General features: G+C 42.0%; 1 protein-coding gene across 1 annotated transcript in view; it reads left to right on the top strand.

Moving 5' to 3' along the window:
• Positions 1 to 4,726: 4,726 nt before the first annotated feature.
• The window catches only part of LOC117661679 (cysteine-rich protein 1-like), a 47,679-nt gene continuing 26,480 nt past the window's right edge, over positions 4,727 to 25,925 (top strand). The window contains exon 1 of the mRNA XM_034410758.3: positions 4,727 to 4,945. Within this exon, the coding sequence (XP_034266649.1) occupies positions 4,903 to 4,945 (43 nt within the window). The 5' untranslated portion in view covers positions 4,727 to 4,902. The remainder of the gene's footprint in view (positions 4,946 to 25,925) is intronic.

Raw genomic sequence — 25,925 nt, forward strand, 5'->3', positions numbered from 1 at the left:
AAACAAAGCAGAAGGTAATTTTTTTACAGAGTATAAACAATTGAAGAAAATCGGGGTCATGTTACTCCATCAACTGGCCCAAGTGAACCAAATATGACAAAATAGGAAATTATATAGCAACAAATTAAAAAAGACCAATTAATCTGTGATCAACCCTTCCTTCCCAATGAGTATGAGAGAGAAGAAGCTGAATCATGCCTCAGGGGTCTTTGCCCATTTAACTTCCACTTCAGCCAGAATGAAATGTTTCCTTTCCCTCTCAAATTTGCTGTTAACCTCTTCAAGACAATAAGCAACTTTTTCTTAATTGGAGCAAACAGGAATAAATACTTGTATTAAGGTCATGAAAATCGTACTGCCAGGGGGGCAAGGGTTAATCAAGCCCTTAGGGTCGTAGTTTTTGTAAGAAATGACTAGGTTGAGCCTGAGGGAGGGGTCAAGCATGCCATCAGTCTCAAGGCCCTTCATGTCCACAAGAGATATAAGTCCAGCCCACTTTGAATTTTGTTGACTGTTCTCTACCGTCAGTTTGTTTTGACCGTTAGTAGTTCAGATTCTTGTAGAGAGTGATAGCATGCAATAAACCTCTATTCATTTGAACTGCCTTGACTCCTGATTTCTTGCACTTGATACGGTAGTTTTGCTGCCATGTCCCATCACATTAGAGGAGGCAATTGGTCACCGATCTCTAAAAAAAAGCCCAATCTCCTTTGGCTTTTATAGAGCAGCCTTTTACAACTGGAAAAAATAAATGTTTGGTCAAGATCAAGGGAAGAAGAAAAAAGAAATCACTTAAGTGGCAAGTTCAGTTTGACTTCAGCTATACTCTCAGAGAGCAAACAGATTGTCATTAACTAACTACGGGTTCATTAGCTTTGGCGCCAGCTGCTTTGCTCTCATTGCAGCATATGCAAATCACAGGGCTACGTTTGGGTGTCTTATTGGCTCCTTGCAGGGTAGCAATATCCGATTGGTCAGTTTTACCCATTGTCTAATTCCCACTTACAAGTAAAGTAACAGCCGACTACCGATCAAGAGGAATACAAATAGTATTGCAACCTCTCATTTAGTGACTGTTCGAAGTTACAATAGTGCTGAAAATAATGACTTATGACCATTTTTCACACTTATGACCATTGCAGTATCCCCATGGTCATGCAATCCAGATTCAGATGCTTGGCAACTGGCTTATATTTACAACTCTGGCGGTGTCCCGGGATCAGGTGATTCCCTTTTGCGACCTTCTGACAAGCAAAGTCAACGGGGAAGCCAGATTCACTTAATAACCCCTGCTACAAACTTAACAGCTGCAATGATTCACTTAGCAACTATGGCAAGAAAGCTTGTACAATGGGGCAAAACTCACTTAACAACTGTCTCGCTTAGCAATGGAAGGTCTCTTGGGCTCGCTTGTGGTCATACGTCAAGGACTTACCTGTATAGCTACTTGCAGATAGTCCTTGAGGTACAATCATTTGTTTAGCAACCATTTGAAGTTACAATGATGCTGCAGAAAGTTACTTACCACTGGTCCTTGCTTTTACGACCAGTCCCATGGTCACCTGATCAAAATTTGGGAGTTCAGCAGTCGGCCTATAATTAAAATGGATGCAGCATCCTGGGTGGGGTCATGCCACCGCCCACCTTCCCAGCCGGCTTTTAACAAGCAAAGTCAACAGGGGAAGCTGTTCGTTAAACGGCCACCTAACAACTTCAGCGATTTGTTTCACAACAGTGTCAAAAAAAAAAAAAAAGATTGTAAAACTGGGTTCAACTCACTTAACAACTGCCCTGCTTAGCAATGGAAATTCTGGTCCCAATTGTAGTCATAAGTTGAGAATTACCTGCATAGAGTTCTGTTGAACGGAGGAGAATTATCTTCTTTACCAAACTAAGTATTGAGTACAATAACATTTCTGGACTCCCAGGTGAATCTGTTATAAAAAAATAACGTAGGCTGTCCATAAAGTTTATTCCATGGTTGATTTAATGACCTTTAAGAGGCTAGAAGACACCTGGCTGTTCCTGCTGCAACGTATGAAGAATCTTTCCACAGCAGCAAACTTTCCGGGAACCCAGCCATTGCTGTAGCACCACAAAAGAACTGCTGGCATCATTACGCATTGCCCTGACTCCTTTCACTCTGTGTTTTGCAGCGTGGAAAACAGCAGGATATGGCTGTGTAATTTCAGGGCCTGGAACGAGACAAGGGTATCTTCATGGGGACAGGGTATGAAATCTAGGTTGTCAGGCTGCTCTGGCAAATCAGTGAGGAAGAAAAACTTTAATTGGGCTCCTTTAGTGTTTGATACATTTTATGCTAACTTAGAAATTCTCCATACATAAAAAAAAGACAATTATGCATTGGAAAGAGACTCTGTAATCAACCACATCATAGAGTCTCCCAGATTCCATAACCCCCAATGACGGGGAAAGGTTCTCAGGGGGGTCTCTTTCAGCTACAATGGTAACTTAGGAGGTAGAGAAGCATGCACTGCTGTAGGCACCTGTGGTGGGTTCCTCCTGGTTCAGTCCGGTTCGGCTGAGCCGGTAGCCGTGACAATATGATGTCACTGAACCGGTTCTTCCCCCCCCCCCGCCCTCCTCCCCCCCCACCCACGTTATTCTTACCTTTTATTTGGTCCGACCCCCAATCTATTGCTGCCTCCTGAGTCCCAGCTGATGACGAGGGAAAAAAACTGTTTAAACTCTTGCCGCGGGGCTTCAAAGGGCCGTCCTACAGCTGATCAGTGTTAAAAGCAAACAAATGAGTCAGGTCGTAAGTGCGAGGACTGGTCGTAAGTGCGAGGACCTTCCAGAAATGACTCTGACCAACTAGCCACGCCCACCTAGTCACATGAGCTCCAAGCCACACCCACAAAATAAACCACGCCCACAGAACCGGTAGTAAAAAAATTTAGAACCCACCCCTGGTAGGCACTGAAGGAAGGTATTTCATTGGCTCTTACCAGTCGCTAAATTTGTAAATATATTGGCTTTAGGTGATGTTGACAGGGGAACATTACAGTCATCACCACTCAAGAATGGAGGTATGAATGGATGTGTGCTTCAGGTGAGAATATAGGACAGTGACAATGTGACCTTATATAAATGGTGTTTTTATTCATATACAACATCAGGAGGAGAACATCAGCAGAGCTGGAAAGGATCTTGGAAGTCTTCTAGTCCAACTCAGTGGTAAGTTGCCCCCAGTTCGGACCAGTTCGCAAGAACCGGTAGTAAAACTGGCGGGAGACCCCGCCCACCATCCCGGATGTTGTCATCGGCAATCTGCACATGCGCAGAAGCAAGGTGAGCGTGCGAGCGAAACATGCACGCACGTGCGATCCTGTTGCGAACTGGTAGTAAAGGTAAGTAGAACCCACCCCTGGTCCAACTGTATATCAGGCATACTGAGAGCTTAAAATAAAGTGGATTTCCAATAGATACATAAATAGCAGAGAGGTGATTAAAAAAAAAAGAAAGAATGGGAACCCACTGCATTTTGTTACCCTCTTCCAGAGATCTTGGGAGCTGCATGGGCTAGAAGTTGCCTACCTTGGTCCAACATGGGTGTCCAACCTTGGCATCTTTAAGACTTGTGGATTTCAACTTCCAAAATTCCCCAACCAACCAGTTGCCAAGGTTGGACAGCTGTGGTCTAGAAGATGAGCAATAGCAATAGACTTACATACCACTCCACAGTGCTTTACAGCACTCACTGATCTGTTTACAACCTCAGCATATTGCCCCCAGCAATCTGGGTCCTCATTTTACCAACCTCAGAAGAATGGAAGTCTGAGTCAACCTTGAGCTCATCGAGATTGAACTTCTGGCAGTGGGCAGAGTTAGCTTGCAATACTGCATTCTAACCACTGCACTACCACGGCTCCTGAGAATGTTTGCATAAACTGCAGCAAGACACACAACACAAGGTGGCTTCAGAGAAACCAGGACTAGGTCAAGAGAGGTCTCACCATTTTCAGATTTCACTGATTAAGGCTAAAACCTTGTTTCTTGCTCTCATGTGCTGCCTGACATCCTGTTGTGTTGGAGGAGAACTTAAGAAAACTTGTTTTAGAATGTGCCTTACACATTCTAGACACTAGAATAAGAGGAGAGGAAGAAAGAGACAAGGGACATTTGCAGGGTGGGTGAGTGGATGGGTGGATAGGTTAAAAACAAGTCCAGGTGGCAGCCATGATCCCATGATCAAAATGTCACTCCTTTTTAAGGTGTGACCTTACATATGATGCACCTGAAAAGAGTGGGGTTTCAATTAGACAGTTGTGGTCATCTTGATTTATTTAACATTGCTTCCCCCAGCAAAGCCCCTAAAAAGACATAGTTATGTGACCAGGGTCCTCAAAAAGTGGCAAAGGAGGAGGAGGAGGAATGGACAGAAAAAAATCCTTTCAGAATAGTGTTTTTAAAAGAGCTTTGTTTTAAATATCATATTTTAACTTTTTAAAATTCTTTTGCTTTAAGAAAGTTACCTTCAGGTTTTGTCTATTTTGTTTTGTTTCAGGCCCCAAACATATTTCCTTCAGGAGGTAGGATGCTAATAAACAATAATGTTTAAACAACAATGTTTAAAATAAAGGAATAAAAGAAAATCTAAACTAAATAAAATAACAAATAAGCAGAGGGAGAAAGGCCGAAGACTGCCAGACCTAAGAGATTACAACATCATGCTTTAAAATAGGAAATACTTGATACCTTCCTTCCATTTCATGCTGCCACTACATCACATTTACCAGCGACCACAACATCCTCTCTGAAAAAGCGGAATGTAGCACCACCCTGCTCACCCAACCCTGCTTTTCCTGTCTCTTCATGTGAACAAAAGTCTGTTTACTCAAGAAGCGTTAGTTGGAGAGTGTGCCTAAAGGGAGATAGACAATGCTTTCCTACTGTCCCATTTGTGGAAAGCCAGTCTACTTTGGTAAGTCTTTTCGTCGTATGACCGTTTAAGTCTCATCTGTTCAGGTGGGAATACTGAATGTTGTGAATGAAGCCATGGTGGCGCAGTGGTTAGAATGCAGTAACGAAGGCTGATTCTGCATTCCCAGTGCCAGGAGTTCGATCCTGACTGGCTGAAGGTTGACTCAGCCTTCCATCTTCCGAGGTTAGTAAAATGAGGATCCAGATTGTTGGGGGCAATACTCTGACTCTGTAAGCCACCTAGAGAGGGCTGTAAATCACTGTGAAGCATTACATAAGTTTAAGTGCTATGCTCTAGCCATGATGAATAGCCTGAAGATCCCATTTTCAGAACTTTATTGACAGAAGAAACTGCCAATAAAGAAGAACATCTGTAAGTCTGGGTTGAAATGAGGGATCCTGAGTGCTCTCTGAGCTTCGTTGTTTTCTTGCAGATGTTTTATTACCCAAACTAGGTAACATCATCGGTGCAACTCAGAAGTGGGGTTTTCTCTCATTTTATATAGAAAAAAAAATGCTATTTTATTTGAACTGCTAAGAAAGTATAAACTTCCATAGAAAATGGCTTTCGGATGTGCTGGTTAGGGAAGTCAACTGCATAGGCCTGAAATGTATTACAAAAGGATCATTAATTCTGTCACAATGTTCTTGTAAAACAGAGGGATTCGGAAATATTTAAGATGCCTTCTAATTTAGGAAACATTTGTCTTCTTAATTCTGAGCCCTGCCTCTCCGTGGCCAAAGCCACTTTGCAAATTCTGTTGCTGGAGCTTGAAATTAGACATGTTGCACAAAGGAGGTCGAAACTAGGAAACAGCTCCACATGACTGTCCCTGAAATTAATTATACACAGTTTCATCCTCTTGTTTGACTGTTATGTTCCTTTGACATATGGTCTTAGTTTTGTTCAGTTTTTTCATCATTGGGTTCAGGGATGGGCTTCAAAAATTTTAGCAAGGGGTTTTCTGCCCGGTTGCTGGGTGAGCGTGGCTATGGTGGGCATGGCCTAGTTGGCCTCCTGCACCACGGTGGAGGGGGGGGCATTTTTGCTTTCCCCAGGCTCTGGAGGTTTTCCTTGAGCCTCCAGGAAAATGGCCTCCCCAGGCTCTGGAAGCCCTCTGGAGACCGGAAATGGGCCCGTTTCTGGCCTTCCCAAACTTCTGGTAGGCCCGTTTTCGCTCTCCCTAAGCCTCCCTGCATGCCCTGCACTTACCTGCATCTAAAAGGGGCTGCATGGGGATTCCTGGGAGGGGAGGGGTGGGGTAGGTGGGGCCAGCCAGGAGTGGGATTTGGGGGTTCTCCGAACTGCACAGAATCTTAGCTACAGGTTCTCCCAAACCCCTGCGAAACCCCAGCAGCCCACCCCTGATTGGGTTCCTTTTCTTCCCATTTTACTGTAAGTTTGAAAAAAGTTTCTTTAAAAACTGTTCCCTAGAATTGTCCCTGGAGGCCAAAAGCAACTTGGGAGAACTTTTTTTATACCTTCAAGAAATTAAATGAAAGTTAGCTATTGTTTAAATTAAATTGTCCCCTCCCCCCCAACCTAGTATCTTTCAGATGAGCTGTGGCTCTCATTATTCATCCCCCTCCATGGTGGGCGAACAAAATGGTGGGTGTCTTCTGTTGGACTATCCATGTCCAAAGGGAAACCTCCAACAAACGTTTGTGATGGAACTAACTAAAGAATGTGTGCTGCACAATGCTTTCTTATAGCAATATTTTGCAGATGTTTCAGCAAGGCCTGGAAGAGAGCTCAGTGGGGACAGAGAATAAACAAGGCTAAAACTCTGTCTTTCAATGTCAAGGCTGTTTAGAAACTGACTGGGACCACAAATTTGAGCCTATTCCTCCTTTCCATTTCTTCCTATTGTATCTTACATTAAAGTGATTTTTTCCCCCTATTTCTTTTCCTTGGCTATTGAAGCATCCTAGTACTGAAACCCAAAATAATGAAATAACCCTTGGAATTATGTTTAAGTGGTTTTATTTTTCTGCCTGATATGAGAAATCCTGACCCATCTGAAAGTTTGAAATCCTGAAATGTATCTTGGGTAGATTTTCTCCTGTATTTGGGTTTTGGATCAATTGTCTCTTTCACCCTCATTTTAAACAGCTCTCCTGTTTTATAAAAATACTCTTCCCCCTTTCCAATTTATAGGTTTCTTCATCTTCAGTGCTTGTAGCAAACTCTAACCTTTCCAAGGAAAGAACGACTCATTAGGGTGGGTGGATCTTCCAAATATGATTTTGTATGTTTTAAGGCACATATTTGAGAGACTGCTATTAATCTCCCTAACCTGGTTTTGCTACACCAGGAATGTAGACATTCCTGATTCAAACTCCTGAGTGTTAGGAGGCTTCCAAGGACATGATAGAAAGGGTTTAGTTCCAGTGGTGGGATTAATTTTTTTTTACTACCGGTTCTGTGGGCATGGCTTGGTGGGTGTGACAGGGGAAGGATACTGTAAAATCTCCATTCCCACCAGAGGTGGGTTTCAGCAGGTTCTGACCAGTTCTGGAGAACCGGTAGCGGAAATTTTGAGTAGTTTGGAGAACCGGTAGTAAAAATTCTGACTGGCGCTGCACCCATCTATTCTCTGCCTCCTGAGTCTCAGCTGATCGGGAGGAAATGGGGATATTGTAGTAACTTTCCCCTGGATTGGGGAGGGAATAGAGATTTTACAGTATCCTTCCCCTGGAGTGGGTGGGAATGGAGATTTTATGGTATCCTTCCCGGCCATGCCCACCAAGCCACGCCCACCAAGCCACACCCACAGAACCAGTAGTAAATTTTTTTGAAACCCACCACTGATTCCCACCCCACTCCAGGGAAAGGATACTGTAAAATCTCCATTCCCTCCCCACTCCAGGGGAAGGTTACTGCAAAATCCCCATTTCCTCCCAATCAGCTGGGACTCGGGAGGCAGAAAATAGATGGGGGTAGGGCCAGTCAGAGGTGGTATTTACCGGTTCTCCAAACTATTCAAAATTTCCGTTACCCTCTGCTTAATTCCATTTCGAACCTTGACTAGACATCTGACATTCTGTGCTCGATTGTAGAATCTGTGGTAGTTTTATTTCATGTACTGTTCTTTACCATATTCTTCCATTTTCCCTACCTGAACAGTGGGTATTCATTTTGAGAGAAAAAATAGTCCTTGCCTCTTCTTTTTCTCCTATTTATGATAGCAGAAGAGGTATCTTTACACGGATCTGGATCTATTTCCAATAAAACTGGGGGGAAAAATCTGTCCATGTGCTTCAAGGACTCCAGATGATCACTTTTGGCTTCATGGAGGCACAGCTGCCACTGTTGCCGAGGTTCCAAATTTACAGGGAATCTAAACACATTTCCTCCCAAAAAAGGCAACTGTGTCTTTTCGGTATTGGGAAGAGATGTGCATCCCCTCCATTCTTCTCCCTGTCTCGTGATACACTTTTTTTTCATTATGATTATCTATTTATGAGCATGACAGCTGCAAAAGCCATGAAGATAGTGCGGTCCTTCCCCGAAAGCAAAACAATGAAGCCACAACAGCAGAAAACATGGTTGAAATATTAACACGATGAAAAAAGCACACTAAAAGTAACTTTAAAGGTCACTCTAAAGCCAGCCTACCCCCTTCAAAATTTCATGGATGTTTCTATCAAGACGAAGCCTTTACAATACCTCGAATTTTTGCTTCAAGCCTAGTTTTGAAGGTATCACATTTATTCCATTTGAAACTGCAGTTATTTTGCGGCTGGGGAAATCATTGTGATAGTATTGGACAGCCATTACAAAACAAATAGCCGTTATCAATGGTTTCCATACGGGTTGGTCTTTCTGTCCTATTTCTCCAAAGAGCACAGCAGATAGTGGGTTCATTATCTACTAGCTGCCCAGAGTTATTTGGTTAGAATAGGCAGTCATACACATAAGTCCCTGACTTACAACCATTTGTTTAGTGACTGTTACAACAGCATTAGAAAAAGTGGGTTATGACCATTTTTCACAAGGTCACATGATCAAAATTTGGATGGCTGGCAACAGGCATGTATTTATGACAGTTGCACTGTCCTGGGGTCATGTCATCACAATTTGTAACCTTCCCAGTTGGCTTTCGACAAGCGAAGTTATCTGAGGGACCGTCTCTTGCTGGTCACATCTACCCAACCGACTAGAGTGGGGAGGCAAGGACTTTTGCAGGTCCCATTCCCTAGGGAGATACACGGGTGGGACACAGAAGAAGAGCCTTCTCCATGGTAGTGTTCTAACCCAGCCTTAGCAGAACCAAGAAACAGAACCCCTTGTCCCAAAAAAATTTAGCTACTGGGAATTCATGGCATTCCCACACAGAAAAGCCCAGGCAATAATCCTTCCAAGGGTTAACTGAAGTACAGACCTTATCAGTCCTTGGATAATTGCCAGGCTGGGAGCTTCCAGCCACAAAGCTGTAAATCAAATTCCCTCAAGCAGGCTCTGAGACACAAATCACAATGAATAAATCCGAATGGTTGTTTCTCATGATGTTACTCCCCTTTAGCTTCTATTTATTTCCCAGCCAGGGAGGGGCCAGTCAGCATCCACATGTGCTTTTCTTTCTGAGTCGGCTCCTGGTACTCAATTGTTCTCCTCTCCTGACAGCTCTGTGCATATGCACATCTGTAACAGGCCCCAGCTGTTCTTCTTCCCCACTTATCTCCGACTCCGAAGGCAGCTGGGAAATGTTGGACGGCCGTGGCTCGCTCTCCTCTTCTGATACAGAACATTCATCAGAGCCTTCCCCAGACTCCAGGACTGGCCCAAGTTCCTCCCCAACCTCCTCATCGTCCAAGTCTGCCGCCAGCTCTGCTGGCAGCTGGCAAGCTACAACAGGTGACTCCCTCTCTCTGAAACATCATTTCACCAGCGATTAGAGTGGCCCTCACTCTAACGTTCTTCAGGAAGGCGCTGAAGACCTGGTTCTGCTAGCGGGCCTGGGGAACCTAGAACGGGTTGGAGCCCATTAAATGGCTTGTGTGATGTGTTGTTGCCGGGGTTAGGGGGAAATGGGCTATTATTTTATTATTTTGTTATTTTGTTATTTTTTATTTTTTTATATATGATGTTTTTATATTCGTGTAAGCTGCCTTGAGTTGCCATGTGCAAATAGGCAGCAATATAAATTTTCTAAAACAAATAAATAAAAGTCAATAGAGGAAGCCAGATTTGCATAATAACCAAATCATTCACTTAACAACTGCAGTGATTCACTTTACACCTGTGGCAAGAAAGGTCTTAAAATGGGGCAAAAGTCACTTAATGACTGTCTTACTCTGCAACAGAAATTTTGGGTTCAATTGTGGTCATATGACAAAGGACTGCCTGTCTAAATTAGTAAATAAATAAATGAAATGGCATAAAAGGAAAAGGGATGTGGAGGAAAAATGAGAAGAAGCACTGGAGCCATTGTTCTCTATCTTGCCAATGAGTGGGATGGGCTAGTCTCCCTGTTGCCAGGATATACTGGGAAGCAATGGTAGGCAGTTTTCCAGGACAATTGGATTCCTGGTGATGGATGAGGCAAGAGACCTCTGTCCTTCAACCCACCACTCTCAAAACAATAGTTCCTTTCCTTCTGCCAGAGGCCTAGACTAAGAAGCCATGCATTACGTTAATAAATGCTCTACAACATGTGTGTCAAACTCACAGTGTCACATTGCCATCACGTGAAAAAATCATGATATTTTTTCCCCTTCGGGCATGGCCTGCATGTGACGCATTTGGCCTGCGGCCCGCCAGTTTGACACCCCTGCTTTGTAACCATGATCCCACTGACTCAACATTCTTCTCCCAGAAATAGTTCTAGAACAGGGCTGTCAAACTCATGGCCCATGGGCCGGATGCATCACGTGCTGGCCACGCCCACACCAAGTTTACCAAAGGGAGGGGGAAGTCATGATATGTCACATGACGATGCCATGACAATGTGAGTTTGACACCCTTGTTCTAGAAACTTGGAGTCTGGATTCTGAGCTGCTCCTTTTCCTGGAGTGCTCCCCCTCCCAACAATGAAAATGCATCTCAGAATTTTTAAACCATATAAAAAAACTTTTCTGCTCTCACCTTCATTTCCTCAAATGCAGATGTTGGGGCCTCAGATAGAACCATCATCACTCTCCTTCTTCCTGATCACCCCATTTCCTGAACATGTGTGCTCTTGTTTTTTTCTGATACTTCCTCAAACATCTGGTCTTCTCTTGAGCAGGTGATCACTCTTCAGCTCTCAGCAGTTTTCTTCCACAGGACTTTCAGAGATCAGTTGAAGGGCTGTGGGGAAGTGAGTTGTGTGGAGTCATTTTTCTCTGTTCAGATGACTATCTTAAAACTTGCTGGATACTCTGAAGTTCTTGACAAGGAACGTGACTATGAGATGAGGTTGGGAAATTACATGGGCAAGGAAGGTGAAACCAGTTTGTGTACAGATAGGGAAGGGAGTGTGATAATAAAAAAATATGTGCAGGCTTGGTTGAACCTTGCAGAAACGTTTAAAGAGGTCCATAGAAATACTGCACTGGATTTGTACAGCACTGGGGCCTTTACCAATGTTGGTCCCTGCTATATGAGGCTAGTTTAGACATCAAAATTTGGTTATTTGCAATTATTGTGTAAGAAAGAAAACACCCATTTCTCTTTGACATTCCATATCTATGATCCTTTGCAGTAGTATTGACCCAGTGGGGGGATTTAATTTTTTTTACTACCAGTTCTGTGGGCGTGGTTTGGTGGGCGTGGCATGGCTTGGTGGGCATGGCTTGGTGGGTGTGGCAGGGGAAGGTTACTGCAAAATCTCCATTCTCTCCCCACTCCAGGGGAAGTTTACTGCAAAATCCCCATTTCCTCCCGATCAGCTGGGACTCAGGAGGCAGAGAATAGATGGGGGCAGGGCCAGTCAGAGGTGGTATTTACCGATTCTCCAAACTACTCAAAATTTCTGCTACTGGTTCTCCAGAACTGGTCAGAACCTGCTGAATACCACCTCTGTATTGACCTAACTTGATCTGATTCTAAGGTTAAGATGGTGTCACTGGAGAAACCATGGAGACTCAAATTTCTTTTGGGATTGCTGTTTCCCAGGAAAAACTGCCAATATCAGATGGGTCAGTCTGCTAGGTTGTGATGTAGTTTCAGCCAGTAGATAAAGGTATTTATCTAGCGATTAGATTCAAGTTTACTGAGTCTTGAGTACTGCATTTGGAGCACAGTGGGTGACCTGGAAGATACTTCTTAGAAGTTTTGTTTGAATCCTTTCTAAGGTGATCATATTGTATTGTTTTTTATTTTTATGATCTGTAATCCCTTAAGGTGATCACACTGCTATATGATCCTAACTGAGCCTCTTATAGCAATTGTGCTTGAGCTTTACCAGCAAAGAACTTAATTGCAGCAGGAATAAATTGTGTGTCAGGTGTTAAAGGCAATGAAACCATTGGGGTTTAAGCAGCGAGGAAGCCACAGAAACAGGAAGTACAGATCCAAAAAGGAAATTACTATCTTGCAATTTTATGTAGCTCAAGAAGCAAGCATACTAGAAAATGTGAGCAACAGGATGCTGCAAAATCTCCATTCCCTCCCACTCCTGGAGGAAGCTCGGATCTCAAAATGGAGATGTTTTTCGGTTTTCCAGACGCAGGTCAACATGAAAATGTGTTTCTTTTCCATATCTGAGCTCTGTGTCAAAAGTGAAGTTTTCTGGCTGAATTGAGTCCAATGCCAATTCTGAGATTTATGGATGACAAGCTTGCCTTTACTCTTTCATTATGATTATCATTTTGGGCAAATGTTCCTAGCAGAGAATCACTCAGAGCCTTATCCTTCCTGATTTATCTACCTGAAATAAGGATAATGAAGTCGGTAGCACATATCACTATTCAACCCCCGCCCTTGTTTGCATCCATGTTAACCAACTTTAATTTTTAATGCATGATTAGTTTAATGAAAAGAAGAACTAGGAGTGCACAGTAGAGCAGTGTCCCAATATGTAAGGGATTGCCACAAAGAAGAAGAAGCTATTCTCCGAAGCACCTGAAGGCAGGACAAGAAGCAATGGATGGAAACTAATGAAGGAGAGAACCAATCTAGAACTAAGGAGAAATTTCCTGAGAGTCAGAACAGTTAATCAGTGGAACAACTTGCCTTCAGAAGTTGTGAATGCTCCAACACTGGAAGTTTTTAAGAAGATGTTGGACAACCATTTGTCTGAATTGATATAGGGCTTCCTGCCTAGGAAATGGGTTGGACTAGAAGACCTCTAAAGTCCCTTCCAACTCTGTTATTCCATTATTCTGTTATTGGACCTGCCTCAGATTCAGGACAAGTACATCCCAACTGTTGAACTTTCCATTCAGAGCAATGTGATGCCATATAGATATTCAGTTTAGAGCAGGGTTTTTTTTAAAAAAACAAACTGGCATTTTCTGTATTCTAATTCTGTTTCAAATTCTTTCCAGAATATAATATACAACAGGCTTCCCAGTGCTTGCTTGCATTCTTCCTTTTCTCCCCCTTCCCTTCTTCCTTCCGTTGTGCTTGGTGAAATCAATTGCAATTATTGCACAAGCTGGAATTTTCACAGGAACACCTATATTGTTTAGTATAATATCTATGTAGAGTGAAGAATCTCTTCTCAGGCAGTAAAACAGAAAATGGTTAAGGAGAATTATGAGACTGATTTCCAATTAGAAATTCTGAATGCCCCTTCATCTTCAAATTATTCCCAGGGTTCATGTTCGCTTAAAAAAGTGGTTAGAGAAATAGAACTTAGACAGATACATCAATATTTATGGGGCCATCTCTTGCTGCTGATATGTAATCTGAAGATGAGATCAGTTGAGTGTGGTCTGGAGAAGAGCAGTTGAGAAAAAAGTAGAGAAAAGCAAACCGTCAGCATGTGGAGCACAACAGTCAAAAGAAACGTGCAAAACGATTTGAAACGTTTCGAGCTTAAAATAGCTGCTTCAAGTGATTTGTGCTGCTTGTGTGTGTGTGTATGTGAAAAAAGACTTGATTCAAATTGAACACAAAACAGGTTGATCTGCTTGAAAGAAATCATGGTTGGTTTTTGAAGGTTCCATTAGAAGTCTTATTTTTTCCTCATTATTGGCATGTTACACTGAGTTGAGTTTTCCTGCCTGAAGAACTGAGCCTTGGTGGCGCAGCAGACTAAAGCACTGTTAAGTAACACCAGCTGCCTGCAATTACTGCAGGTTCAAATCTCACCAGGCTCAAGATTGACTCGGCCTTCCATCCTTTCGAGGTAGGTAAAATGAGGACCTGGTTTGTGGGGGCAATAAGCTGACTTTGTATAAAAAAGAACATTGCTTGGGGGGGCGGGGCGGCGAAAGCCCTACTAAGCAGGTATATACAAAAATATGGCGGCTATTGCTTAACGCATTGTAAGCCGCCCTGAGTCTCCAGGAAAAGGGCGGCATATAAATCGAACCAATAAATAAATAAACTGGGGCTGTATGGCAGAATGGCTATGTGTATGTATTCCTTATTGACTTAAGCTTGAAAGAGGTGGCGCTTTGGAGCAAACCAGGCTCCAAACTAAGACAATTAAAGGCTTGGAGACTAAAACATATGCAGAACGGCTGCAGGATTTGGGTTTGGCCAGTCTAGAGAAAAGAAGGACCAGGAGGGACATGATAGCAGTTATTCCAGTATTTTAGAGGCTGCCACAAAGAAGTGTGTGTGTGGGGGTGTCAACTTATTTTCCAAAGCACCAGAGGGCAAGACCAGAAACAATGGATGGAAACTAATCAAGGAGAGAAGCAACCTGGAATTAAGGAGAAACTTCTTAACATTGAGGACAATTAACCACTGTGGAACAGTGTGCCTTCAGACATTGTGCATGCTTCATCACTGGAGGTTTTTAAGAAGAGTATATATGTAAATGGTATAGGATCTCCTGTTTGAGCAGGGGGCTGGACTAGAAGACCTCCAAGTCTCTTCCAGCTCTGTTCTGATTGTGATTCAGACAGACTGGCACAACAAGGAGCCAATAAATCCAAATTGGTGGGGTGTTCTTGTTGTTGGTAAGGTGCCAGGCTAGAAACCAGGTGGTTATGAGTTCTAGTCCTTCTTGGTCACAAAACCAGCTGGGTGACCTTGGCCCAGTCATTCCTTCTCAGTCCTGGGAAAGAGTCAAGGACAAATCATTCTGAAAATCTTGTCCAGAAAACTGCAGGGACTAGTCCAGGCAGTCACCAAGGATCCAAAAACTATCTCAAAGGAACTAAAAGAAGTAGTAGTAGTAGTATACAGACAATGACTTATGACTTCAAATGGGATCAGAATTACCATTGCTAAACGAGGTAGTTGTGAAGTGAGTTGCGCCCAATTTTACAACTTTTTTGCCACAGTTGTTGAGTAACTCACTGCAATTTTTAAATGAATCACATGGACGTTAACAATATCCAGATTTCCCCACTGATTTTACTTATCGGAAGCCAGCTGAGAGGGTTGCAAATGGTGATCCTATGACCCCGGGACCCTGCAATCATCTAGATACATGTCTGTTATCAAATGTCCAAATTTTAATCATGTGACTGTTGGGATGCTGTGATGGCTGTAAGTGCAAGGATGGGTTGTAAATCCCTTTTTTTCAGTGCGGTTGTAACTTTGAACAGGTGCTAAGCGGATGATTGTAGATCAAGGACTATCTGTACACATAGCCTTCAGAACTAAAATACCTGTGTTTCTCCGAAAATAAGACCGGGTCTTATTTTCTTTTGGGCCCCAAAATAAGCACTAGGGCTTATTTTGGGGGGTATCTTATTTTTTTTCCCCCATGTACGGGAAACCCACTTCTGCTTACTCGTGGTGGGGCAAGAGGCCACGTGGCATGCTAGTGTCACTGCCATGAGGCAGGAGAGGGTGGAGCTGCCCCACGTGCCCCACACCAGCTTACCTCAGCATCCCAGCCAGACCACCCATGTCCCGACACCTACCTTCCCTCACAGCAGCAGCTCTAGCAACCCCATCCAGCAGGAACCTGCGTGGCCCCTGGCCCACTTCTTCTGCTTGCTCACAGCTGCAGTGGAGCAGGAGGCTGAGTGACACACTGGTGTCATGGCCATAAGGCAAGGCAGGGGGGGTGGAGGACCTGCCCCACGCATCCCACACCAGCTTACCTCAGGGCCCCCGCAGCCAGGCCATCCACGCTGTGACACCTGCCTTGTTTCACGGCTGCAGCAGCAACACACCACTCAGCCTCCTGCTCTGTTGTGGCCACAAGCAAGCAGAAGTGGGCTGGTGGCCACATGGGCTCTGGTTGCACATGGCTGCTGGTGCTGCTGCCATGAGGCAAGTGTCAGGACATGGATGGCCTGGCTGTGTGGGCCCTGAGGTAAGCCGGTGCAGGGTATGTATGGCAGCTCCACCACCCCACCTTGTGGCCACAGCACTGCAAGCAACCAGATGGAATGGGCAGGTGGACAGCTGCACAGGCTCTTAAGTAGGGCTTATTTTGGGGGGTAGGGCTTATATTAGGTGCACATGTAAAACATGCTAGGGCTTATTTTTGGGATAGGGCTTATTTTTGGAAAACAAGGTAGATGACGTGTGAATGTAAAATTGACTTTAGGTCTGTCTGCCCACATTTGATACATGTGCCAGGGCTCCTAGTGATTTTGAGATTCGAGATGGCTTCATAAATGCAGCGAGTCTCCATTTTCAAAGATACTTTGAAATTGCCACAATCAGCAATTTCAAAGACATGCACAGAGTGCACACAAACACTTTAGCTTAGCAAGCCAGCTATGTTACATTTTTGTTTGTTTGACTTCATTCAGCTGCTTAAACATTCATTCTTTTGGAGTTCTGTATTTTGGGTGTGTTTGAAAAAGCAGACACATAGTAACTCTGTTTGATTTGGGAGAGAGTTTCTGGGTTTTGTTGATCATTGCACTGTGCATTCTCTTGTGCGTTTTTTAATCTAGGGAACCTTCAGAGTGCAAAAGACTTAGCTGGCCTGCTAAGTAAAATGACTGTGCACTCTTGTATAGTATTGATATGGTACATTTTGCTTCAAGGGCATGTTCAGATTTGTTGATTTGGCCTGTATGCATCTCAAACACTAAACATGCTTTAAAAAAAAAAAAAAGTTGTTTTGCTCAGTGAGAGTTTGTGTGTGACCTATGATTCCTTTTGTGTGCCACATGCTGATGAGGATAAAAATGTAATTTACATTTAAGATATAAAATGCCTGATAGGGAGGGTTATTTTTATTTATTTCTGTTTCCTGGAAGGGGTCCTCTCCCCTGGGTGGACACTTTCTTTTTCTACCAGGCAGAAATTGCATTAATTTTGGGCAGCCAGCCTGTACCAAATTGCCAAAAAGGAGAGAATTCCCTCCCCCAACTAAATTTGCAGGTATGTCTTTAAATATTGTGGGAATGCGGTGGCTCAGTGGGTAAGATGCTTAGCTTGTTGATCGAAAGGTCGGCAGTTCAGCGGTTCAAATCCCTAGTGCAGCATAACGGAGTGATCTTCCATTACTTCCTCCAGCTTCTGCCAACCTAGCAGTTCGAAAGCACGTAAAATTGCAAGTAGGAAAATAGGGACCACCTTTGGTGGGAAGGTAACAGCGTTCCGTGCGCCTCTGGCATTTAGTCATGCCAGCCACATGACCACGGAGATGTCTTCGGACAGCGCTGGCTCTCCGGCTCTGAAATGGAGATGAGCACCACCCCCTAGAGTCGGGAACGATTAGCACATATGTGCGAGGGGAACCTTTACCTTTAAATATTACAATGAGATCATGATCCTGCTATCAGCAAAGATAGGATTGTACTCATCCATCTTAGATTAAGAGGAGGCTTACTCTACTTCCATTATAGCTTGGCACCTGGGTATCTACAGGACCACCTGCTCCACTCTGAATTGGCACAAGCTATTGCATTGTATATGGTGGTGCTCCACCATCAGTAACTAGAAGAAGCTGAAGTAAGGAAGTGCTACTTTTTGGGGTCACTGGCAATCTTCAGGAATGATCCCTCTTAAGTGCATTCAGAAAAATGTATTTTAAAAAAAAAGTTATTCCAGAAAGCATTTTGGAGCTATGGTGGTGCAGTGGTTAGAATGCAGTATTGCAGGCTAATTCTGCTGACTGCTAGCAGTTCGATTATCACTGGCTAAAAATTGATTCAGCCTTTCACTCTTCTGAGGTTAGTAAAATGACGACCCAGATTGTTGGGGGATATGCTGACTCTGTAAACCACTCTGTAAAGCACTATGAAGTGGTATATATAGTATGTCTAAAAGTGCTATTGCTAAAAGTGCACACACACACACACACACACGTGTGTGCACGCTTTTTTTTTTTTTTAAAGAAATCTTGTTTGGGTTAATGGACTGACTGGAATTCATTTTCTGCCAGGATGTCCTCCTGCCCTGGAGAAGGAAATTGATTTGAAAGGTGTGTGAGAGAAATTACAGCTTCTGTGTGTTCTTTCTCTTTTTTTAACATGAACCAGTTTAGTAATCTCTCTGCATGTTTCTTTCAATTAGTATACCAGTGGACAAAGGAAGAAAGATAGCCATATATCTGGATTCAAGGAAAGCAATATAGGAGACTGAAAAAACATGCTTTTGTGATGAGTGTTTTGAAAAATATTTTATTTCCTTTTATCTGCCAATTCTTCTGCAAGCTGGCTTGGTGGTTGCACTCAGGCTGAACTGCTACCATATCTATTCTTGTAATACTGGAGAGAAAAGAAGGGAGCAAGATACTTCTTCTGTGTTTCCATGGTTTCTTATGGCCAAAATACTCAAAATGTTTTGAGCCTTGTTTCAACGAAACGTGTAACATACAAACTGATCAGAGTTTCTTTCTGTCAAGAGATAGCCAGTTTGAAATGTTTGGCTGGACTGCTCCAGATGAGATGTTTTATTTTTTGCTTGAAATAAAAACACGTTTTTGTTTTCTTCTCAAGCATTTTTTTTCCTGGTAGGGTTAACAACAGGCAACTACAGATTCTTGAATCACTTTTTAATGACCCCCTTGGAAAATAATCACTGTGAACTAAAATTGCCTAAAATCAACTCCGTGGCTTCTCGCTATTATGAGAAAGGAAAGACACACAAACTATAGCAGGGATGGCAAACCTTTTAGACATCGAGTGCCTAAACAGCACACATGTGCATATCCAAATTGAAAGATGCGCACATGCGCATGTGCAGACATGCGCACATGCGCAAGAGACCTGAACACCAGCTGGCTGGCAGGAGGCAGGGCATCCCAACACTGGCAGCGTGGCAAGAGGTAAGATCTTTTTCTTTCGTGAGCTTCTGTTTCATTGTTTGCAGGGAAACAGAAGCTCACGAAAGAAATGCCACGGAGATCTGACCTGGGGTGACAGCGCGTGCGCCAGCAGAGAGAGCTCTGCGTGCTACCTCTGGCACGCGTGCCATAGGTTCGCCATCACGGAACTATAGTGTAACCCTTAGATTGGCTTAACATAGTTAGCTAAGCAAAGACCCGCATTCAGATCTCCAGAAACATAAGGAATTGTAAGGATAAGGATAAGGATAATTTTATTTCTATACTGCCCCTCTCCCAAGGGACTCGGGGTGGTGTACAGCCAGGTAAAACACAATACAAATATCACAATTTAAATTTCAAAAATTCTTAAAAGTATTACATTTAAGACCAAAATTAGCTAAAAAATCGAAAAAAATTAAGAACTCCAAATTTAAAACTCAATTATGAAGCTAGCCCTGCCTGTCGGAAGAGCAGGGTCTTAAGAGCACAGTGGAAAACTCGGAGGTCAGAGATCTTGCCTATGTCCGGGGCAGTTCATTCCAAAGGGCAGGGGCTCCCACAGAGAAGGCTCTCCCCCTGGATGTCGCCAGCCAACATAATTTGGCCGACGGCGCCCTGAGGAGTCCCTCTCTGTGGGAGCGAACTGGTCGGTGGGAGGCTATCAGTGGCAGAAGGTGGTCTCGTAAGCTGCTCAGATGACTTGGTTGAGTTGGGCTGGTTATAGATGGATGGATGGATATGATTAGATAGATAGATAGATAGATAGATAGATAGATAGATAGATAGATAGATAGATAGATACAGTAGATCGATCCTTTGTCCATTTTTCTTATTGCTTGTCTCATCTAGACTCTTCCTTCTCTCCCCCCACCCCACATCATCCACAATTAACTGCAACTCCTGGCCACCAAAAGATTGACCATCCTGAACTTTAACCCTTACTTAAATTCCAGTGGGAGCCTATGTCAGTCAACTGACTTTCACTGTTGTACTACTCCCATAATTATTGACTATTGGCCCCATTAACAAGGGGAATTGTAACTCAGTAACATCTGGTTTTTAACTCCAAGAAATATCTTAAGGCATTGGCTGCCTAGAGCAGGCAATAGAACCTCTTCTACTCAAAGTAAGATTCCTTTTGGTATTTGCAGTAGAAAATCCTACATCCTCCTCTCCTTGCCATAAATTTGGACGTTTAACACATTAAATCATGAACAATTTCCTGCTCTTTCATGACAGGCAAAATCGGCCTCTCTCTGCTACATGATACTTCTGACCCTAGACCTGCTGTTGCAGAGAAATTGTTGTCAGCAATAAACAGGGTAGTGCTCTCTCTCCTTGAGCCATATAGTCCTCAACTTACAACCACAATTGGGATCAGGATTTCTTTTGCTAAGCAAGGTGGTTGTTAAGTGAGTCATGCCAGAGTTTGTGACTTTTTTTTTTTTTTTGCCACGATTGTTAGGTGAAGCACTGAAGTTAAGTGAATTATGTGGCACCGGATAAAGCAATGGCTGGAGGAAATGCTAATGCAAAATATAAAATTAAAGCCAGAACTTTTCTTACTAGGTATTACAAGAGATAAATACAATAAGGAAACAATATACTTAATGTTATATATTCTAATGGCAGCAAGACTGGCCTTTGCACAAAACTGGAAAAATAAAGAAACCCCCTCAGAAGAAGAAGTAGTAGCTAAGATATTAACTTGTGCTGAAATGGATAGGTTGATGTTGGAACTCAAAGATAAGAGCAAAACAGAATGCTACGAAATCTGGAGTAAATTATACTATTGGTTGGAGAGGAGGAAGATTGCCGGGATAAAGGATTACTGATGAGTTGAAAGTTTAGAAATCTATATGTTAGTTTCTTGAAAGAGATAGGAATGAAATTGTTATGGATGTTAGTTCTATAGACATAACAATGTTTGTGTTTGAATTGTGAAACAAGGTTTGTATAATTTGTATAACCTAAAGGAATTGTATTAGTTGTAAGGTAAAATGTGACGGAAAAGTCTAAACCGGAAATGTCAAATCATGTCCAATGTTTTTAATTATATTATTAATAAAAAAACTTTTAAAAAAAAGTTAAGTGAATTATGCAGCTGTGAAGTGAATTCAGCTTCCCCTATTGTCTTTGCTTTTTGGAAAGAAGTTGGGAAGATCGCAAATGGCAATTATGTGACACCGGGACACTGCAACCATTGTAAACACATGCCAGTTGCCAAGCACCTGAATTTTGATCATGTGACCATGGAGATCCTAAAAAAGTACTACATGCAAGGGCCAGTCATAAGTCAGTGACTTGTAACTCAATGACTACTACTATTGAAATTCTGGTCTTGTACAAAATTTTCTGTCATTTTTGTTGCTATCACTGAGATTCTGCTGAGGTATCTGGAAAGGAAGAGTTGCCACTTTAGATCTTAAGTTCTCTATTGTAGTTTCCATATACCGGGAGCCATAATTCAACATGCAAGATGGAGAATCTATTGTGATGTAGTGGAAATTGTATTGGTAAAGAATTATAGTACATCAGCTTTCCTATTCTGGTGTCCTTCAGAAATATTGAATTCTTATCAAGAATGATGGAAGGCACTGGATTGGAAAAGACAACATGGGGTGATGGGAAAAGATTCATCAGATAGAGATTTGCACTTAGGCTATATGTTGATGATATTTATTTAAATTAGATGTCACTAAATCCTTACAAACTTCTGGTAGATGAACCATTTCCCAGTAACATACCATGGTTTCCTTGATGGACTCTTCAGGATAATTCTTTCTAGTATCTGCATTTCATGTTTTCAAATCCTTTGGGGGCTGGAGGCTAAAACATAGGAAGAACAGTTACAGGAATAGGGTATGTCTAGTCTAGTGAAAAGAAGGACATAGGGATGACATAATACCAGTGTTCCAATATTTGAGGGGCTGCCACAAAGAAGAGGGGTCCAACCTATTCTTCAAAACATTAGAAGGTAAAACAAGAAGCAACGGATGGAAACTAAAGGAGAGAAGCAACCTAGAGCCAAGGAGACATTTCCTGGCAATGAGAACAATAAACCAGTGGAACGACTTGCCTTCAGAAGTTGTAGGTGCTTCATCACTGAAGGCTTTTAAAAAAGAGATGGACCAGTCATTTGTCTGAAATGGTAAAGGGTCTCCTGCTTGAGTAGGGAGTTGGATTAGAAGACCTCCAAGGTCCCTTGCAACTCCTTTATTCTGTTTGGAACAAAGGTATTGAGAGCAACCTCACAAAGTTATGAAAGTGCAGCATACTAAGAAATATTGCTAGGATTACAACTAATAGAATTCACCTGTTTGCAGGTATGGAAATTAATGACTCCGTTCCTAAATCATTGGCAGTAATTCAGTCTTGATGGTTACAGAAATGGCTACCACCAGCAGTATTTTCATATCACTAATCCCACACATGGGTTCTCTACCATTGCAGTAGTCATTACCCCTGTTAATAACTGCTATGTTGTTTGGTCAAGTAAACACTCTGAGCAGGAGTAATTAATACTGACGTCCTACTAATGGTATTCTAAATGCTGTCAGAAATGATTGTGTGTATATGAGCACTGGCTGTGAAATCCCTTCCATTAATAAGTGCTTATGGGCACAACATGACCTCAAGAAGTTTGCTGGCTTGCCAATATTTTGATTTTACTAGGAGGAAAGTGACAGGAGAATATTTAGGGTGGTGAGGAGTGAAAAGAAGTAGAGATTAACTGAACTGACCATTGATATTAGCCATTTGAATGCAGAAAAATGCACTCAGGGAACACTTCCTTTTAATCATTTGTAAATGTCAAACTTGTTTCCTTTATAGTATTTTGTCTCTTTCACATTTCAGTATTTTATGACCATCAACACTTTTTTCATAGGATACCAAGTCATTAAAAGAAAAGTGACTAGCCAGTGAAAACCTGAGTGGTGAATTATTCTATATAGCGTTTTTGTTACAATCTTCAGCCAAGCTTTTCTCAGCCTATATTGCAAAGACCAAGCCAAATTTGAAATTTAAAATTAAACATTGTCAATTAACATGATTTAGAACAGTATATATTATTAAAACCAGTGCGATGTCTGAAAGGATCTGGAACAGCATGCACATAAATAATCTCTAGTTTAGTGATGTGTGCATTGAACATAAGTAGGAGGGCATAGATGATATATGTTGAGGAACAAATTTGGTTATAATGGTATAAGAAACTCTTTTTTTACACAAGGTTCTTCTCTCTTGTCTATGGCGATTCTCAGTCATCCAGGTCATGGCTGTCCCAAAAGGCAACTGGATTTCCTTTGTTTTTCCTTGAAGATGTTTCACTTCTCATCCAAGAAGCTTCATCAGTTCTGACAGGATTACAAAAGATCGTTCTTGTCTCATGTAATCCTGACAGGGATTCAGTCCATTCTAATTCCTGAATGGTCAGTGTGATATGTATTCCTAAGAAATAATTCTGATTTAAAAAAAAACCCCATAGTAGTATTAAGAAGACCTCCAGCGTAATCCTGTACTGATAGTCCTCAAATTATGACTGTAATTGAGCTCGGTACTTCAGTTGTAAAGCAGATCACTCCACATTTGCTTAATGACTGCTTCAAAAAAAAGTCATAATATTGGATGATCTACTTTACCACTGTCACAATTTATGACTGTAATTGCCAGACTCAATTATGGTTGTAACTCAAGGACTGCCTGTACGTCAGAACAGCATGTCTCCAGAGATTAGTATGGCTCCTACCCTGATGACAGTCAGAAAGTCACTGAAAACATGGTTGTTCTCCCTTCCTTGGGGCAGGGTGGTGGCTGAGTCCCTGGTCTTGTTTGCTAAAGAGAGGTTGTCTTCTTAGAATTGAAATGGCTGGTTTATTTTTTTATCATTTTTGTTTTTTAAGTGTAAGTCACTCAGAACAGTGGTGGGTTGCTCCTGGTTCTGTCCGGTTCTATAGAACTGATAGTAAAACCGTCGAGAGGCTCTGCCCACCTGCCACGATGGCATCATGGGTCATCTGCGCATGCGCAGAAGTTTCTTATCTTTACTGGTAGTAAAGATAAGTAGAACCCACCCCTGACTCAGAATCATTTGGAGTCAGTCAACCTCTAAATTGTATGTGTGTATGTATGTATGTATGCATGCATGCATATAAACAAACAAACAAACAAACATAAATGCTCAGGAATGAACCCTATTACATTTAATGGGACCGATTGTCAGAAGAGTTTGTGGAGAACTGCAGCTTTCAAATATTCTTACGCGTGTTGAAAAGTATCTAAGGATAATATGTAAATTTGCTGTCTGAATTTACTTACTGCTGTTGATAAGTTATCACACATAATAACTTACCAACTATGTCAAGCATTCAAAAATTTCTCAATAATCTCAATAATTCTTACAACATGATGTTCCACGTTGTCAAGGGAGAGAAAGAGTGAGAACATGATGAAGGCTGACAGAATACTGATGTTAGGGAACACTGTGCAAGCCTATGTTCATATAATTGGTACTAGGACATATCTCTAATTAGTGTATTTAGTAGACCAGTGCAAATTGGGTCTAACCCAATTGGAATCATTATAAAATTACCAGAGTTCTCTTGGATCAGGCCATAAGCCCATCCAATGCAGAATTTAATGTCACATAATGGGCAACTAGGCATATTTGGGAAGTTCAGATGCCTGAATGATTGCTCTGTTCCACTGTTGGAACAACCCAGCTTATTGTTCAGGAGATAATAAACCGCCATCAATATTCATAGCCACTGATAGCTTGATTCTCCATGAATTTGTCCTCTGCCCTTTCAAAACCTTTGAAACTGGCTGCTAGTACCAGAATGGTTGGCAGCAAATTGCACTGTTTAAGTATGCACTATGTAAAAAATATATATATTTCTTTTGTTGGTCTCACATCTCCCTGCATTTCTTTTCAATAGATGAACTTGGGAGAGAGAGAGAGTGAAACTCACTATTCACATTATCTGTGCCTTGTATAATTGTATATACATCAAGCAAGTCTTTCTTTATCTTCTTTTATCAATGACTAAAGAGTTCCAGTTGCGGTATTCTTACCTTCTGTGCGAACTTCTTCAACCCCCTAATTATTTTGATTGCCAACTTCTTCCACCCTTTCTATCTCTATCATATGCTTCAAAATTATGCACAGAATTCCGAGCCTGATCTTATCACAGAGCTGTACAAGGATTATTATAGTGTTAGATTTGTTTTCAATCCTATCTAAGGATTCCAGACATGGGATTTCCCTTTTTATAGCAACTGCATCCTGGACTAATATTGTCACTGAATTGTCCACCATAACTTAGTTTCTTTTCTTGGTCAAAATCAGAATCCACTAATATATAAGTAAACTTTATACCCTTTCAGTTAAACTGCATTTGCCATCACTGAATTTGAAGGGATCCTTCTGTTACTCTTTACAATTTCTTTTAAGATTACTATCCTGAACTGATTGGTGTATCATCAGGAAACATAGCGTCTCATTGCTCAGCTTTAACTCCAGATCATTTACACTATATATAATTTTTTTAAAAAACACTGATTTGAATTAATGGATCTCTCAGGGACCCCACCTTGCATGTCTTTCCAGTGTGAGGATTGTCCATTTGTTTCTATTTTGTGCTTCTTGTAGCCAAATCCATCAGAGCCCATGTCTTTGCATGCCATGAAAAT

Source organism: Pantherophis guttatus, chromosome 2, assembly GCF_059756535.1.
Source record: "Pantherophis guttatus breed Tessera chromosome 2, ASM5975653v1, whole genome shotgun sequence".
Taxonomy (NCBI): Eukaryota; Metazoa; Chordata; class Lepidosauria; order Squamata; family Colubridae; genus Pantherophis; species Pantherophis guttatus.